Below are 17762 nucleotides of genomic sequence, written 5' to 3'. Positions count from 1 at the left end.
TTTCCCTTGTTCTATACATCACCTTTTTGTTGAGCAAGCAGTGCACCAGGAAGATGAAGATTCCCTGCACACTGTTGGTCAGGGTGAACAGGTATGCCATAACCATAGCCGCTGGGCCAAACTGAAAGAGGCCTAAGCACCAAGTCACGCCCAGGATGAACACGTGGGCTACGGCCTTAAATGTAAGTAACCTACAACAGAGAAAGGCAACATTGCGGAAATTAGTAGGAAAGGGCAGTATTAGGGAAACAGCCTCTGAGCCAATCCAAGACCTCCCTCCCCTACGCAGTGTCCATCTTTGAAATTATGGGTTTTTCTACACAAGGTTGTTAAACTGCCATATTCTCCTTTTGGTTTCATTGGAGAATTGAGATCCGAGTACTACATGAAGAGCATTTCCTTTCCTGCTTTTCTGCTACATAATCTCTAGGTGGCACTCTGGTATAGCAGAATAGTGCAAATACATATGTGGGGAAAGCATTTACTTTTACTTCCAGAAATAATACTGCATTTTCCCTATTATTATTATTATCATTATTATTATTATTATTATTATTATTATTATTATTATTTTTAAAAACCTCATCGAAAGTGCTCTTTAAAAACAGAAGTGAAACTGGAGGGTCATAATGTCATTCAGCACACAGTAAATGCCTTGTGTAGAAAAGCTCTGTATGTCCTCTGAATTATTTATTTATTTATTTATTTATTTATTTATTTATTTCTATAGCACCATCAGTGTACATGGTGCTGTACAGAGTAAAACAATAAAATAGCAAAACCCTGCCGCATAGGCTTACATTCTAATAAAATCATAATAAAACAATAAGAAGGGGAAGAGAATGCACCAAACATGCACAGGGTAGAGCAAAACTAACAGTATAAAAGTCAGATCAAAATCAAGTTTTAAAAGCTTTAGAAAAAAGAAAAGTTTTTAGCTGAGCTTTAAAACTGCGATTGAACTTGTAGTTCGCGAGGGTTCCAGGCATAAGGGGCAGCGGAAGAAAATGGACGAAGCCAAGAAAGGGAAGTGGAGACCCTTGGGCAGGTAAGAAACATGGCATCAGAGGAGCGAAGAGCACGAGTGGGGCAATAGTGTGAGATGAGAGAGGAGAGATAGGAAGGAGCTAGACAGTGAAAAGCTTTGTAGGTCAACAGGAGAATGTTAGTTGTGGAACATGAGCAGGAGGGTGGTCTTGCGCTCATGTCCTGTTGCTCATGGGCATCCGGTTGGTCACTGTGCAAACAGAATGCCGAACTAGATAGGTCTTCAGTCTGATCCAGAAAAGCTCATCTTAATGTTCTTGTGTCAGTTTCTACACCCAATTTTTAAATCACGATAGAGGTAAATGGGCACCAAGATTCATGCACATCCTGGTTTGTGGTTGGTCTTACCTGGTATTTCTGACGGCACTTATATTTGCATTGAGACATGCAAGTTTTTCATGCAAATTCTTCAGGATAAGGCAGTAAAACAATAAGTTGATCTGATAAAAAAAAAATAATTTGAGGGATGGTTTTTTTAAAAAAAATCCAGTGGAAATTGCACAGCAAGATTCTTAGTTATTAAAAAGGCTCAGCTTTTGGTGGAATGATGCAGATGAATCATCATGTAGTTAAAGGTGAAAATCAGCTTCACAGATATTCTAGTGACACAACACAATTAATTCCAGCCCACATCAGTGTAACAAAAAAGGAAATCTTGCATAAGGTCAATATGAAGATGGATCTATTTGCTCTATAGCAAACATAAAACTGTCTAGAACAGGGGTGGGCAACCTTGGGAAGTACAGGGGCCATTTGAGTCCCCAAACTCCCCCTGTGCGCTGCACCCTTCCATATGGATGCTGAAATGTAAAAAGAAACTGGAAATGGTATCTGTAGGGGCTACAGAGTCCCCAAAAGAACAAAAATAGCTTGTTTGCAAGCTAATTTTGACCCTTTTCATGCTCCATAGGCTTTACGGAGGGCATTTAAAAATAAATGTGGGGGATAGCAGGAGAGGGGACAGGGGGACTGCATGAGGCCCACATGTTATATTTGCTCTAATCTTACCGATGGACTAGAGCAAATATAAGACTGACACTTGGGGATCCTGAGAGAGCTGTGAGACTGGAGTTGTCTGCCACTGTACTAGGTTAGATGAACTCTAGTTCTGAAGTAAAAGGAAACAAAATAGGTTTCACATCCAACATCTTTGGAAGCTAGCTTCCATCCATAGCTAGCATGGCTATTGGGATCCATTTATTTATTTATTTATTACATTTTTATACCGGCCAATAGCCGAAGCTCTCTGGGCGGTTCACAAAAATTAAAACCACAATAAAACAACCAACAGGTTAAAAGCACAATTACAAAATACAGTATAAAAAGCACAACCAGGATAAAACCACGCAGCAAAATTGATATAAGATTAAAATACGGAGTTAGAACAGTAAAATTTAAATTTAAGTTAAAATTAAGTGTTAAAATATTGAGAGAATAAAAAGGTCTTCAGCTGGCGACGAAAGGAGTACAGTGTAGGCGCCAGGCGGACCTCTGGATTAGCGAATGGATCCCAATTTCCATCCTAGCCAGGGATGACATCAAGGACAAAAAAGTTTGCCTCTCTACCCATAAAGTGCTTGTTTATTTTAGTGCAAGGTCGGCATCCTGTAGGATCTACTTTGTTTTTCACTAGAACCCTGTGGTTGACCAACTAGACTCAGGTGCAAAATGGTGACTCAGGCGGGGGAAATAGACTTACAGATCATGTTGCCCCTGGGCACACGCTTAACCCATTAATTTGTGTTCAGTACCAGAACTACAGCTTGCACACAAATCCTTTCACAAACTTGATTTTTTAGCAGCCTAATCTAGGTAGAAAAATTGTTTTCTTGTTTTCATTGTTGTTAAACCACTGGAGTTGGAAATCCTTGCTGATCTACTTTACAACAACTGGAGATCAACTGGTAGTTTTAATTGACTTTGTGCCTGGCCCCACTCTAGCAATTACATAGCAGAGGGATGTTCAGCAAGCCCAGGGTGGCCTGCCCCAGGGCAAATGACTGGCTGACTCCCCTCCTTCCACCCTGACCCTGTAAAATTCTAGCTCTGAATAGGAGAGGTTGGATGTTATTCATTGTATGGAGGAAAACAAAGCCTTTTCCTGTTTATTTGTTTTTACAACTGTTGCTTCTGAAGAAATTCTACCAGCCTAGTAATTGTGAAAGGTATCACCTTAAAGCAGCCTCAAAGGAATGACTCGTTGATTTTACTGGGGTTTGTATTAGGGTCTGAATTTTCTTTCATTTCTTACTCCAGAGTAAATTCTATATTAAAAAAATCTTTCATTTTGTTGAACTTAGAGAATGAGAACTGATCTTTACTCACCACAATTATGGCACAGACAGGTCCTAGGAAGCTCCAGATAAAACCCTTTTCAAAATTAAGCCAGCACCTAAAGAGAAAGAAATGCCAGCAAAAGAACTTCAGGAAAACTCACAAACACTTTGAGCTTCATAAATCACAGCCCGGGCGGCAGCGCTCCTAAGATCCTTTGCATACCAGGAAATGGGTTTAAGAGGGGAAATGTAAAAAATCATTAAAAAAATCAATGGATGACCCAATCCGATTCAAATTTGGTATGCTTAAAGCTCTCCTTAATATCTATAACTGTGCCAATTTTGATGTCTTTATCTTTAAAACTTACACAGATGTAAGCATTTGTTTCATTTTTCTTTAAACATATCAAATCCTGCTCCTGCGCCCCCAGTGGCCGCTTGGAAAACAACAAATGATTCACTCCAAAAGTAGTACCAAAATAGGTTGGGTCTTTTGCCTTTGAAGCACAAAGCAGGATGCATGGGAGAACTTCACAGTCAAAGCAGATTATAAACTGGAAAACTTCAGAGTACTTCATAATAAAAGCAGATTATAAACTGGAAAACTTTGGAGTCCTTTGCACACAATTCGCAGGGATTGCACAGTATAACCCTGGTGTGATAAAGCTCATTATCTACAGAATAGTTTTCCTTGAATATATCTAGTGCCTGCATTCACATAAACTGGCACAATCTTTCCATTGAGATTATAGGAAGCTGGAGGAATTCTAGTGAAAAATCAGAACAGGAATTCCTAGCCTGGATGTGGATTAGGAGAAAATGTATATTTGAAGACTTGTTGAAGAACAAATTCTAGGTTTTGGAGCAGAACAATGTTTCTAGGCATTCCGTATCCTTAGCAGAACTTAACAGAATTAGAAAGTACCTATGGTTGCCTATTGAGACAAAGTATCTAGAGGTTGTGGGAGGCTGAATTTTGAAGTAAGAAATCTATCTTAGATTTTATATTAACGGCAAACACATATTTGATCAGGGCTGTGCAGTGTCTTGGCTTGGATCTGAGGCAATACCAGGTCAGCCTGAGATGCCCCGAGGCCAAAGCAGATCGGCATTGAAGCCTGGGTGCACCTCAGGTTGATTCAGAGCAGTGCTGGGCCACTCCCCCCCCCCACATGCCCACCCAGGAAAGCTGGTGGAAGGGTGGCCATGAGTCCAGGTGAGTTCATTGGCCTCACCAGGCTCACCTCCTTCCCCCTCCCTGCCCTCCCTGCTCACTTTCTGCCACTGCCTCAAACTATGGCAGCCGTAAAGGGCCATTCCACTTTAGGGTTGCCAAAGTTTGAGGCCATAGACATTCTAAAAACAGAGAGCTGCTGTGATCTTAACTTTAATTTGTGGCTTGGCTCTCTGGGAGGAGGACACAATTTATAGGTAAGTCTGCAGCGGCTGGCACTCAGGAACCTGCAAGGCCAAGTTGCTTTGTGTGTGTGGGATCTTACTTTGGCTTTGGCTCAAGGTGAGGTGCCCCCCCCCGCCCGCGCAGTGCCCTGAGTTGAATCAAAATAATGAAATTTTATGTATGATTTGGATCTCTCTGACCTGAAAATTAGCCCTTGACACCTTTGTGTCAATATAGCCACAGGGGCCCATTATTTTGACAGAGCTTGAAGCTTCATTGAACATGTTGGATGAATTATAATACTAAAAATCAGATTATTAGAATATGTGTTGTTTATTCTCTGGAGGCTCCTTCGCCTCCAGAGAATAAACAACACAACATAAAATAGGTTAAATTATTGAGATTTTGATCTGGCAGTCCCACTCAATCCCATTATATAGCATTACTTCACCAGTGCTTTCCTGTATCCTGGTTACCCACCCATGAGGGTCCTAGTCTCATGGATGAATATCAACTTATCATTTGGGACTTACTGTGGTTAAGGAACCTTTATGGTTTTGATGACCATCATTGTACAGCTGTGATCTGAACTGAACAGAGGTGTATGTGAAGAATGTTACACATGCTCTCCATATGCTTTAAAGCAGAGGTGGGTGACCTTTTGGGGCCATAGGCACGTTTGGAAACAGTCCAGGGTTCTATCACAAAATGGCTGCCATGGGAGGTGTAACAAAGGACAAATAACCTTCCCGAAAGGCTGAGTACAAGACAGAGGTAGGTCTGAGCCCCAACACACCAAACAACTCCTTTGAACCCACAGTTTTCAGCACCAACAGAAGACTATTTCACAGCAATCTCAGCTGCCAGTAAGAAAATGTGTTATTTTTATTTATTTTTTAAAGTGCTTCTCGCCTGCCCAAGGACCTCCACTTCCCTTACTCGGCTTCGTCCTTTTTCTTCTGCTGCCCCTTACGCCTGGAACGCTCTTCCAGAACACTTGAGAACTACCAACTCAATCACAGCTTTTAAAACTCAGCTAAAAACTTTTCTTTTCCCTATAGCCTTCAAATATTGAGTTTGTTCTGACCCTATACTGTCAGCTTCACCCTACCCGGTGCCTGTTTACCCTACCCTGTGCCTGTTTGCATTCTCTTTCCCTCCTTATTGTTTACGACAACTTTATTAGATTGTAAGCCTATGCGGCAGGGTCTTGCTATTTACTGTGTAATCTGTACAGCACCATGTACATTGATGGTGCTATATAAATAAATAATAATAAATAATAATAATAATAATAATTAGCAGGCACCAAGAGAGGTGTCAGGGTGTGTGTGCTGGTACCTGTGTGCACTACATGGCCCACCCAATTTAAACAACAGGGTTTTAAGAGAAATCTTTTCAAAGTTTGATGTTAATTTCTCTCACACATTAAAACCTTCCATTAAAAATGGCACTTACTGATAAGGAGTTCCATAGGCCCCGGGATCAATTGCTGCAGAAATGGCCACTATCATGGCAGGAATCCCATAACTACCAACGTACATGGATGTCTTCACATACTTGCTGGCACCAGTGTAATTTGCAACTTTCAGATTCCTGACAATGAGGAAGAGATTCACACCCTCAAAGAACATCCACACAAAACAGGCCAGGAAGAGATACTGTAGCATTCCAGCTATGATCGAGCACAGGATCTAGATCAGAAATAAAAAGTCACCAATTGGTCAATATTTGTTACTTGCGTTGCTTTTGCATTGTTAGCATTGAATAAGAATCAGAAATGGGCTGTGATTGGCTGCTAGAGATCTACCAATCAGCACTGCATTAGAGAAATTCAACATGACAGACAGAGCCGTGGGACCATCAGCAGATCTTCTCCAGAGGAATCGGAGCACAGTCACCCTTTCAGACTAAGAAACCACATAAATGGTAATTGCAATGAAATCAGATCATGCTTGCTTGAAATTCTTGTTACTTCCCTTTTAATACTATCAGAAGAATGTATAATGGCCTGGAAACCCCCCCCCCCGGGTTGAATAAAGGACCTTGCCATTTCTATTCTCCATTCAATAGTGGACATAACAATATAATGTGCTATTAGCAATTAATAGATATTGGTATGGGTGGGGGCAATGTACCCGTATCATATTTGTATGAGAACTTTCTGTATTCCTGAGTTGGCCACTTAGTGCTTAATTGGGAAAATGGAAGAAGATATCTTGAGTCAATAGAACAGTGCTTTAACTTCCTTCTTTCCTGTTCTGAAGGCCATGGCAGACTCAACCCAAGGTACTTGTGATCTGCCAAAATCAAGTATGTCCAAGACTCCAACAAAAGTCCTATGGGTAGCACTCCCTCCCAGACTTCAGTAAAGTGCAACAGGGTTGAACTCTCCCTAAAGGATTGGGTCCGTAGTTTGGGGGTGCTCTTGGATCCAGAACTGTCACTTGAGGCACAGATGAACTCAGTGGCAAAGAGCACCTTTTATCAGCTTAGGTTGATATACCAACTACGCCCTTATCTGGTCAGAGATAGCCTAGCTACAGTTATCCATGCTCTGATAACCTCTCATTTGGATTACTGCAATGTGTTATATGTGGGGCTGCCTTTGAAAACGGTCCGGAAACTTCAGCTGGTACAAAACAGGGCAGCCCATTTACTAACAGAGACTGGCCGGCGAGACCACATTATGCCAGTACTTTTACAACTTCATTGGCTGCCAGTCCAGGTCCGGGCCCGATTCAAAGTGCTGGTATTGACATTCAAAGCCCTAAATGGTTTGGGGCCAGGTTATTTGAAGGAACGCCTCCTCCCATATGTACCTGCCCGGACCTTAAGATCATCTACAGGAGCCCTTCTCCGTGAGCCCCTGCCAAAGGAAGTGAGGCAGGTGGCTACTAGAAGGAGGGCTTTCTCCGCTGTGGCACCCCGGCTGTGGAATGAGCTCCCCAGAGAGGTCCACCTAGCGCCTACACTGTACTCCTTTCATCGCCAGCTGAAGACCTTTTTATTCTCTCAGTATATTAACACTTAATTTTAACTTAAATTTAAAATTTACTGTTTTAACTCCATATTTTAATCTTATATCAATTTTGCTGCGTGGTTTTATCCTGGTTGTGCTTTTTATACTGTATTTTGTAATTGTGCTTTTAACCTGTTGGTTGTTTTATTGTGGTTATTTATTCGGCTATTGGGCGGTATAAAAATGTAATAAATAAATAAATAAATAAAGGTGTAAGGTAGAAGGAGATTTACATTCCCTCCTACTGAACTACATGTAAATCCAGATCAACTGTAATAAATTCAGTAGAGTTAAACAAGAGAAGAAAGGGGTTAGTGCAAAAATGGGACTTGCAGACAGACTGAATTTATTAAGTCAGTGGTAAGAAAGAACCAAGCTTAACTCGAATAAGAAGCATAATCAGGTTAAGGGAGCATAAATGAGCCTGAACTGGGCGGAGTACCACACACACCCTTCCAGGATGCGTAGAAATACCTTATTATGTGTTTTGTCTGATCCAATTATGAAGAGGAGGTCAGCAAAGAAGAGGCTCAAGCTCAGTTGGAGGTGGATGAACGTGCTGTTGTTCCGGCTGGAGCGGCAGAGGAGAAATGTGACAATAGTCAGGAAGAGGAAGATGAGCGAGATGATCAATCCAACTTGGCCAATAATGAAGAGGACTAGATCTCCCTGGAACAAAGGACAATTGCTATTTGGTAGCAAATGTTAGTTTTACATTTGTTCTAGCTAATTTGGCTTATATAGAAAGGAACAGATCCTCAGCTAGTCTAAATCCCCCTCAGTCTACTGGCTTGTGTGGTGCTGGCTGGAGATAAAGTGCTGAGCATCTTGCAAAAATGTTAAAATATATTATAAATTTCATAGTTCTGTATGAAATATAAATTTAATGGCAGAATTTAATCTCAAGACATCAAGTTAGTTTTTAGAAGCCCCAGCCTTCTGACACCATCAAACATGGCTCCAGAATGGCCATTTAAAAATTTGCTAGCATTGTTAATACATTAACTCCAATGGAATTTTGTGAAGCAAAATTCACAGTGATGTGGCTTCAACCTCAGGAGACACATCTGAGGGATTTTTAAACTGAATGATAGCTGGTAGAGTGGAGACATTTTTCATAACATTTCACACATACAAGCATTATATTGAACAGAAGTTCCTTTGATTTGCTGTTTTTGAGTAAAATCACAAGAGACCCAAAAGTTTTTCCAATCCAGTCCTCTCTACATTCCATACAAACAAAGAGACTTAGCCATTCATGATTGCAAAGAAACCTGCAGCATTTTATTGAGTGTGTGTGTGAATCTGTTTCTCCACTACTAGCATCATATGGTGAAACACATTATCGGTTTGAGAATTGCAGGACCAAGCCGTGGATATTCGATTTGAGTTTAACAAGATAATAAAAAACATCAATGGATTACCTGTGGCTCAGAGTCCCTTACTTCCTACATTTGGGAAATGAGACATTGTCAAAACTAAGGCAGGATCTACACTACTGCTTTATAACAGTTTGTAACTTTATTGACAACTGCTGGAGCCCAGGACACCTTCCATATACCGTTTTCAAAACATTTTCAAAGTGTTATATCCTGCTTGGTGTAGATCTGGCCCTGGTCTCACATACCTCTGTAGGAGTGATGGCCATCAGCATAGCAAAGTTGGGCAAGAACCGACAGCTGCATGTTGAATGAGTGCCATTAGAACGGAGATGCTGGCAACCTTTAGAGGACCAGGCACCTCCCCTGCTTGCAGAGTTCCAGTGGACACACATAACCTTCTCTTGGGGATCATTTTTCTGCAAGAAAGCAAAAGGTCTGAACAGAGGTGTGTAGAACATCTATGTACTTATGCGTTCCTCCCCTACATACATTAGGATAACCTCCCCCAACCTGGTGCCTTCCAGATGTTCTGAACCAAAGCTCCCAGCATTCCCAAACACTGGTCATGCTGGCTGGGGCTGATGCAAGTTGAAGTCCAAAACATCTGAAGGACTCCAGGTTAGGGGAAGGCTGCATTAGAGGCTATTTAATAAAACAAATAGGCAACAAATGTAAGATAGGCAAAAGGAACTATGTACATTTCAGATAAGCAAATATGCTAAGCTATGTCTACTATAGCTCTGACCGGCAGGAAGCACAGCTTGGACCACTTGAGGACACTAGTCCACCTTGGCATTCTAGTTCTCTATCATGTCTTAATATGCATTCACCAGATGAATAGAAAAAAGATCTCACTAGAGATTTTGTTTACACACCTCAAGGTGATGGAAAGTGAGCTTGACTGGGCTGGAAATATTCATTGCAGAGTTGCTGGTGGAAGCACTAACCACCCTGGAATTCACACGAATGCTTTTTAGCATTTCATTGCTGAGCAGGGTCCCATTTTGCAAGAAATTCTCTCCCAGGAGTGATTTCAGCCCACCATATGATATAAAAGCCACAGCAAGAGGGCCTGCAACAGACGAAAGGAAGACCAGGGGCAGAAGAACAAGGATGATACACATCATTTCCCAAACCATGGCTACATCGGTGCAGGTCAGCCTTCCCCAACCTGACACCCTCCAGTAAACAATAAAAAAAAATAAAAGATAAAACGCCATATTAAAATTATACTTTAGAATGCTAATAAAACCGTGGCTGGTCAGTTAAGGAATGCTTCCTGGAGTAGAGCTGTTTTCAGAAGGCACCGGAAGCGACAGAGTGTTGGCACCTGCAGGGGCAGGAAGTTCCAAAAAGGGGGGGGCCACTGTGGGTTTTTCTTGTGGTGGGCTCCAATCAGGCCATAGGTCCCTGTGCAGAACAATGGCCTCAGTGACCAAGCAGGTTGGTAAGCGAGAAGGCATTCTCTCAGGTAGGCTCTGCCTCAGGTTCTACCCTGCATATGTACTTCTTCCCCTCCTGTCTCCAATCCATCTTTTCTCATGCACATTTTTTTCAAATGTACACATGTGCTATGTAACTATTTTTTGGGTCTGTAAATCACATAACAAGCTAGGAAATGTATGGACGTTGACCGCAGACTGTGTGCAAGTCTATGTTCTATCCAGAAATGCAAACGGTAAATCCTGATCAAAACCAAACTGAAACTAATTTCTCATGCATCCCTAGAGAGGATGCAGCCTTGGCAGCTGTTCTGTGCATGGCTCCTCCAGGCTAGCAGAATTAAAGTGGAATCAGCGTGAGAAGTGCATTTTCTGTCTACTCCAACTGCTACAATCACCACAAAACACACCCATTTGCATGTGGCTGTTTGGGAAGTTATCTTCACTAATTGATCAAGTGCATCCCTGCCTTGCAAAGTTAGTATGAGCCTTTCACCTGCCTGCATGGCAGATGAGGATGAAAGCAGAGATATGGAATTTGAACTTTGCAAGTTCTGATATGAGCTGACCTTATTTGCACCTCTTGGTCAGCAATAATGATGACTGCTACTAATAATATCATTTTTCTTTTTTAAGAAATCAAATAAAACATGAAAAAAGGCATACCTTTGGTGGTCCCATCAGTCAGTGCTCTGGGATGAATGGCCATTTGCTCTCCTCGGGCTTCTAGCCTGAATGTTTCATTTTTTGAAATGGACTCTTCATTGATGAGATTTGTTTGGATCACTAAAACGAGCAAAAGAAGGGCCCTGAGTTCCTGGATACGTATAATGATGGCTAACTATGATTTTTACCAGATGCTGAGTCTACCCCACAATAAATATGCAGTTTTTACTCATTTGTTATGGGAGGTGGTAGAAGCAAGGGAAATGGGGCTGCAGAGTGTCCTGCACTCTGGGATGATTGAGAAGAGATCCTGGCCCTTCTCTGTGTGACAACCTTTCAAGTATTTGAAAAGTGCTCTCATGTCTCCCCTCAATCTTCTCTTCTCCAGGCTAAACATGCCCAGTTCTTTCAGTCTCTCTTCATAGGGCTTTGTTTCTAGGCCCCTGATCATCCTCATTGCCCTCCTGTGAACATGCTCCAGCTTGTCTGCATCCTTCTTGCAGTGTGGTGCCCAAGATGAGGCCTAACCAGGGCCGATTAGAGGGGAACCAGTAGGCTTGGGGATAGGGGGTCTGGTTACTGTATGTGGAGAACTGTATACTGAGAACTGTATGACGTGTGTCCTGGGCTCCAACAGTTGTCACTACTGCTGTAAACTGTTTTAAAGCAGTAGTGTAGAAGATTCCGTCCCAGTCTACCGTGGCCCCGAATGATCCAGAACCAAGACCAGTGCTGCCACATCTGATCATAATGACAAGCACAGCTCTGAAGACACAAGCACAGGACTAGTGATGTTGCCAAAATTCATATTTACCTGGTTTGGCATATGAATTTCTCGAGCTTGTAATGCTCAGCTGTACTATGAGTCAAGCATCTTTTCTCCAAGAAATGTTTTTCTATGCTTGGTATTTTAAATGAAATTCTGGCTGTACCAGGTGACAAAGCCATCTGCTTTGCAGGCAAACACACAGCCACTCTTTCATGCTAACCACTTACTTTCAATCAAATTCTTCTTGATTGTTATGAACTAAGTTACCAGACCCCCTATCCCCAAGCCTCCAACAAAGCAGCCCTTCGGTGAGAATTTTCTTTATTGGATCTGTTGGTGAGCTCCCCGTTTGGGTAGCCAGGCATTTGGGAAGCATCTACCTTGGATAGATACTGAATTAGCATGGTAAGTCATCAGCCACAACAGCTGCTACAAATGGGTGAGAAGTGATCACTTGAAAAATCATGAGCAGCAGGGATCTACATGTAGTCGATTATAGCTCCCTGACTCACCCTATCTGCATCCATGCAAAAAACAAAAAGGGCAGAACTGATCCGACTTCAGCTGTAGTATTGAATTGAATATGAGCAATTTTATTTGCAAACTGATTCTCAAACAGCTGCAGAGGTCTGCCATTGAGAAGCTATTCACAATCAAAACAAGAAACAACTCCACTGTACAGTAATGAACAGACACAACGGTGGTAGAAAACAACACCCTTTGCTTTGCCTGCCCTCAACCACAGCATTCTCTCTCAGGTGGTCTGATCTTTTTTTAGGAAAGAAGGCAAAAATAAAACACAAACCACTGGGTTTCACCAACATAAAATGGCATAAAGATAAAATGAAAGCCCTCGTTCCTCTCCTTACCTATTGACTCAGTAACCACAGTTTGGGGTTGTTTCTCTGGTGATGCAAGAGCTGCTGTTACTGCCGTTGAGCCTAGTCCTTGCAGAACGAAGGTCACAGCTGATACAAGATCCTCCTTAACTTTGATACTCTGGAGGGAACTGTTGACAAAATATTTTTCAAAAGAGACTGCTGTGTCCTGCAGAATTACAAGAAGAAAACAGAACTCAGAACAACCCAAAAACTTGTTGGACTTTCCCCAAGCATTTCATTAAGAGAGGCATTCTCAGAATATGGATAGCAAAGGTGGGCATCCTTAGAACTTGTGGGATCTATTTTGCTTTTCATGAGGTCCACCAGCTGGACCCAGTTACAGGAAGGTGGGCACAGGATTGCAGAACAAGTTGTACCTCTAAGTACATGCATAGCCCAGCACAGCAATTTGTTTTCAGTACCAGAACAGAAGCTCACATACGATTTCTTTGCACACAAATCCAGTTCAATTCCACCCACCCACCCACCCCCACACAAGCTTTCTTGCCAGGTTTAGGAGGGGAAAGTGGCAATGGCTGTTGTTGTTGTTGCTATTTCTAAATCTTTCAGAATTGGAAACCCTTACTGATCTACTGAAAATTGCCTGGAAATCACCTTGAGATTTAGCAGAAGATCCTGGATATATAGTGCACATCGATTGGGTTCGGACTACACGATAACCCACCATGGGTTAAATAATCAATACTGAGCTAGAATGGACCAATACCTGACCAGTTATCTCTGTAATTGCAAATGCCTTGGAAGGCTTATTGGCATAAATTGTTTGAAACACTGATTCCTAAAACTAATGTCCCCTATTTTACTTTCATCTGTCCTTCACTGTGGTACACAATAGGAAACCACATAGCTACATATCAGGAAAGCACAGTGGCTGTTCAGGAAGAAGTTGTGGTCAAACGTTTTCTGTAGTATTCAGGAACTCACCTCCAAGGAAGTTGTGGTGGAATTATCATTTTTACAGGCAGAATTCAAGACGTGGAAGGTGGATTTCACCATGGAGCAATAATCCTAAAAGAAGAGAAGAAATGAATCCTGTGTCCTTGGCACACATCAGCTGGCAAGGAAAGTATCCGTTGCTGTCAAAACTGGCACTGGATGGGCTGTGTGAAGGTCTGATATTGTGAAATGCAGGAACAGCTCCCCACAAACAAGGTGATACAGACAGAAAGAGTGGCATATTGCTTAATGAAGAGATTTCAAGAACTCGAAAGCTGGCACATCTTTTGTGATCTTTACGTTGGCCTAATGACTGTATTATACTAATATGGATTAAGGGGTCTTTGTTACACTCTCCCTTTTGAACTGTGCCAGTTGCACTGATCCTGCTAGCTGAGAGTTTGCAACATGTGACCCTCCAGATTCTGGAAGTTGTAGGCCCACCCAGAGTGCTGGCCTTCAGTTTAGGTCAGCTAGGATCACTGGGGCTCATCAGAATCCCTATGTACTTTGTGAGTGCCAGGCAAACCAAATTAATGCATCCGACATCCAGTACAACTTCCACAATTTCTTTCACAATTATCCCCATCCCTTGGCATTACAGGCAAGCTCTTCAAAAGTATATTTTTAACACCAGGGCGAGTCCTGCCTTCGCAGCGCCTCACTGGCACCGCTCTGGCACCAAACCCCATAGTATCGCTTCTGTGGGGTGGCAGCGAGTAATCCTAACTGCAGGAGGCAGCGCGGACTTTCCAGCAGCCATTCAGCTCGCCAGGCCCACCCCCTGCCCCTCGCTGGCTTCCAGTGACCAACTGGAGGTTGCCTTCTATCAGGCAATGCCCCCAGCGCAACTCTGGTGCGTGGTCAGACTGCAAAAGAATCATAGTGACATCGCTGCAATGGGAAAAGTTGGGTAAATTCCTGACTTTTCCAGTGCACAGCTTCGCAAGAAAACCCCTCTGTTGAACAGAGAGAAACTTACTTCTGAGTAAACATGTATAGAACTGACTTTTAATAGTGTGGTCACTCAGAAGCTTTTTTTAAAAAATCTAAAACAGCAAACTGGAAAGAAGTGCTCTGCAATCCTATGCTTACTTCTGAGGTCTTACTTCTTTTTACTCAGAAGTAAGTCTCTCTCTGTTCAATGGGGTTTACTCAAAAGCAAGCAAGCATTGGATTTTTAGTATGACTTGGATGTAAATACAGTTGAAATCAATGGGATTTCTCTTGAGTAAGGAAATCAAGCCCAGGCAATAAATGAGCTCCATTGAACACACACACACACCTCCGATTCTGCCTTAATCCACCTCTGCACAGAATCGGAGAGGTGTGCGTGTGTGTGTTAACGGGAAGGAATGACTTGGGGGATTAAAAATTCCTAAAAAATCAAGGGGTGAACCAATCTGATTCAAACTTGACACGCATAAAGCCCTACATAAGAGTTCTCACAGTCCCAAGTTTCATCTCTTTAGCTTTAAAAATGAGGGAGCTGTAAGCACTTTGGTTAATTCCCATAGGAGCTCCAATGGGCGTGGGGGGAAGGCTGCCACTTGATCACAATGTCCATCAACAACAAGAACCAATGAACTGCAGGGGGGAGGAGAAGGGGTGTGGTGGGGCAAGGTTAGGTGGGCGCAATAGCAGAAGGAGAGCAAACAAGTGAAAAGAGAGTTCATTGGTATAGTAACAATCATGAATGGTAGGAGTGCTTACTGCGCTTATGAAAAGGAGGTAAAAAAACATGGAAGCAAACCAGGGGGGGAAATAGGAGCTCATAGTGTAAAGAAAAATGTGGGGAATTATAATTTCTGCTGTGAACAGGGCTCTGAAATCCATAATTCTCCTAGATTAATTCAGACAATTGGAGAATAATGAATATCTGGTAATGCTGCCTTCAGGTTGAAAGGTCTGCAGGATTTCTAAATATCATTTAACCCAATAACAGGCATCATATTAACTATTTCCTGTGCTTCATTCTGTGATGCCAATATTGTCAACACCTTGATTAAAAAGAAAATACGTTAAGCTCAGATTTTGCACTACACACTTACTGACGTTGTTGCATTCAAACACATCTTTACAATGTTATTCTCTGATTGGCAGTGAAATGGAATTTCTGCAAAGAATGGAAAAGAATAAGTGCATTGTCAGTTGTCCATGTAAAACTAAGGTGTATGAGTTTGTACATTATTTATTTACAATATTTATATACCACTCCCCATTCAAAATTTCGGAGTGGTGTACAGGATAAAATAAAATAAACACAGAATAAAACACTTTAAAATAGATTTTAAAAGAAGCAAAGTGAACTGTGGCTGGTCATTAAGGAAAGGCTTCCTGGAACAATAATGTTTTCAGAAGGCGCCCAAAGGAATACAAAGTTGGCGCCTCCCTGACCTCCAGAGGTAGGGAATCCCATAGGAGGGGGGCTACCATGCTGAAGGTTATGACAGATAGACCTGTACTGAGAGGTTTGGTTCCATTATTATTGTCTGATCTAAGGTCAAGGATGTTTGATGTAGCTCTGCCAGTTATTTGAATGTACTGGACTGGGCCCCAGATGTGTTTTGACTTCTCAAAACTCATTAGGTTGAAACCAGCCATAGAGCGCCATCAGACGAACATTTTATTGCATGCTTGTTGCTGGGCACTCACGGATTTTCGTGGATCCCTCTCATGATGTTGTCTGCCTCCTGTGTGCCTCCCGACCCTTCTGGCCTTCCTCGCGCCACAAAAAAACACCCAGAAAGTCTGATATATTTTTTAAAACAGAAGTTGCTGCTATCTCCTGCTGTGTGCAGGAGAAGCGGCGTGATCAGAACAGCCCACTAAATGGGCCATGTGCATGTTGTTTACTTCTTCTTTTGAAAGAGGACGTATCAAGCAACAAAAGTGGGGTGGAGAAGCAACAATAGGGAAGCATGATCTCCCCCTGTCTGATATCGCTCTTAGTCATGTTAGAGCAGATTCATTGAAATGAATGATACTAAGCATGACTAAGTCTGGGTCAAACCTATTGTTTTGAGCATGGAATTAAAAAGAGATATTATGGGGTTCATACATTAAGTCATTTTTTTGTTGTCAGACAGTGCCCATTAAAGCTGCAGGAGCTATACTAGAGTGACCAGATTTAAAAGAGGGCAGGGCACCTGCAGCTTTAACTGTTGTGACGAAGAGGAAATTTCACCAGGTTCTCCATATATACAAATGACACCTGCTGAAATTCCCTTTTCTATGCAACTGTTAAAGATACAGGAGCCCTGTCTTCCTTTTCATATGGTCACCCTAAAAGTTGATTCCCCAAATACTTGATACTAATTTAGGCTTATTTGTTTTCTGAAACTGGAGGGATGTGTGGTGCAGCTCAATGCTATATAGGTTTATTCCCTTGTAAGTATTTTAGGATTTCAGCCTCAATCATTAATGCACAAAACCAGATTTGAGTGCAGAGGCCAGAATAAGCATTTCATTCCTCTGTGCTAGATAGACAACAGTCTAGATTCTAATCTTAAGAAGTAATCTTCTGCAGAAGAACACATGCAATTAAACTCTACTATATTTCGCAGCTGTATTAACCTTATACAGGTTCCCTAACATTTTATCCTGCATACCCTTTGATTAGGGTGACCATATGAAGACAGGGCTGCTGCATCTTTAACAGTTGTATAGAAAAAGGAATTTCAGCAGGTGTCCTTTGTATGCATGCAGCACCTGGTGAAATTCCCTCTTCATCACAACAGTGAAAGCTGCAGGAGCCCTCCCCTCTTTTGTAGCTGGTCACTCTATTATAGCTCCTGAGCTTTGACTGTTGTTAAGAAGAGGGAATTTCACCAAGTGCTGCATGCATACAAAGGGCACCTGCTGAAATTCCCTTTTCCATGCACCTGTTTAAGATACAGGAGCCCTGTCCTCCTTACCACA

At 42.1% G+C, this 17762-nt stretch overlaps 1 protein-coding gene across 1 annotated transcript in view; it reads right to left on the bottom strand.

Annotated features, from left to right (window-relative positions):
* LOC134405900 (adhesion G protein-coupled receptor E3-like) overlaps positions 1-17762 on the bottom strand; it is a 40407-nt gene that overhangs the window by 3361 nt on the left and 19284 nt on the right. The window contains exons 7-17 of the mRNA XM_063137182.1: positions 15893-15957; positions 13830-13913; positions 12873-13050; positions 11235-11354; positions 10002-10198; positions 9372-9542; positions 8219-8413; positions 6181-6416; positions 3373-3439; positions 1396-1487; positions 23-191 (exon numbers count right to left, since the gene is read on the bottom strand). Coding sequence (XP_062993252.1) covers positions 23-191; positions 1396-1487; positions 3373-3439; positions 6181-6416; positions 8219-8413; positions 9372-9542; positions 10002-10198; positions 11235-11354; positions 12873-13050; positions 13830-13913; positions 15893-15957 — 1574 coding nt within the window. The remainder of the gene's footprint in view (positions 1-22; positions 192-1395; positions 1488-3372; positions 3440-6180; positions 6417-8218; positions 8414-9371; positions 9543-10001; positions 10199-11234; positions 11355-12872; positions 13051-13829; positions 13914-15892; positions 15958-17762) is intronic.

Source organism: Elgaria multicarinata, chromosome 1, assembly GCF_023053635.1.
Source record: "Elgaria multicarinata webbii isolate HBS135686 ecotype San Diego chromosome 1, rElgMul1.1.pri, whole genome shotgun sequence".
In the NCBI taxonomy this organism is placed as follows: domain Eukaryota; kingdom Metazoa; phylum Chordata; class Lepidosauria; order Squamata; family Anguidae; genus Elgaria; species Elgaria multicarinata.
The sequence above is the reverse complement of the archived record's forward strand: the minus strand, read 5'-3'. Positions and strand labels throughout refer to the sequence as shown.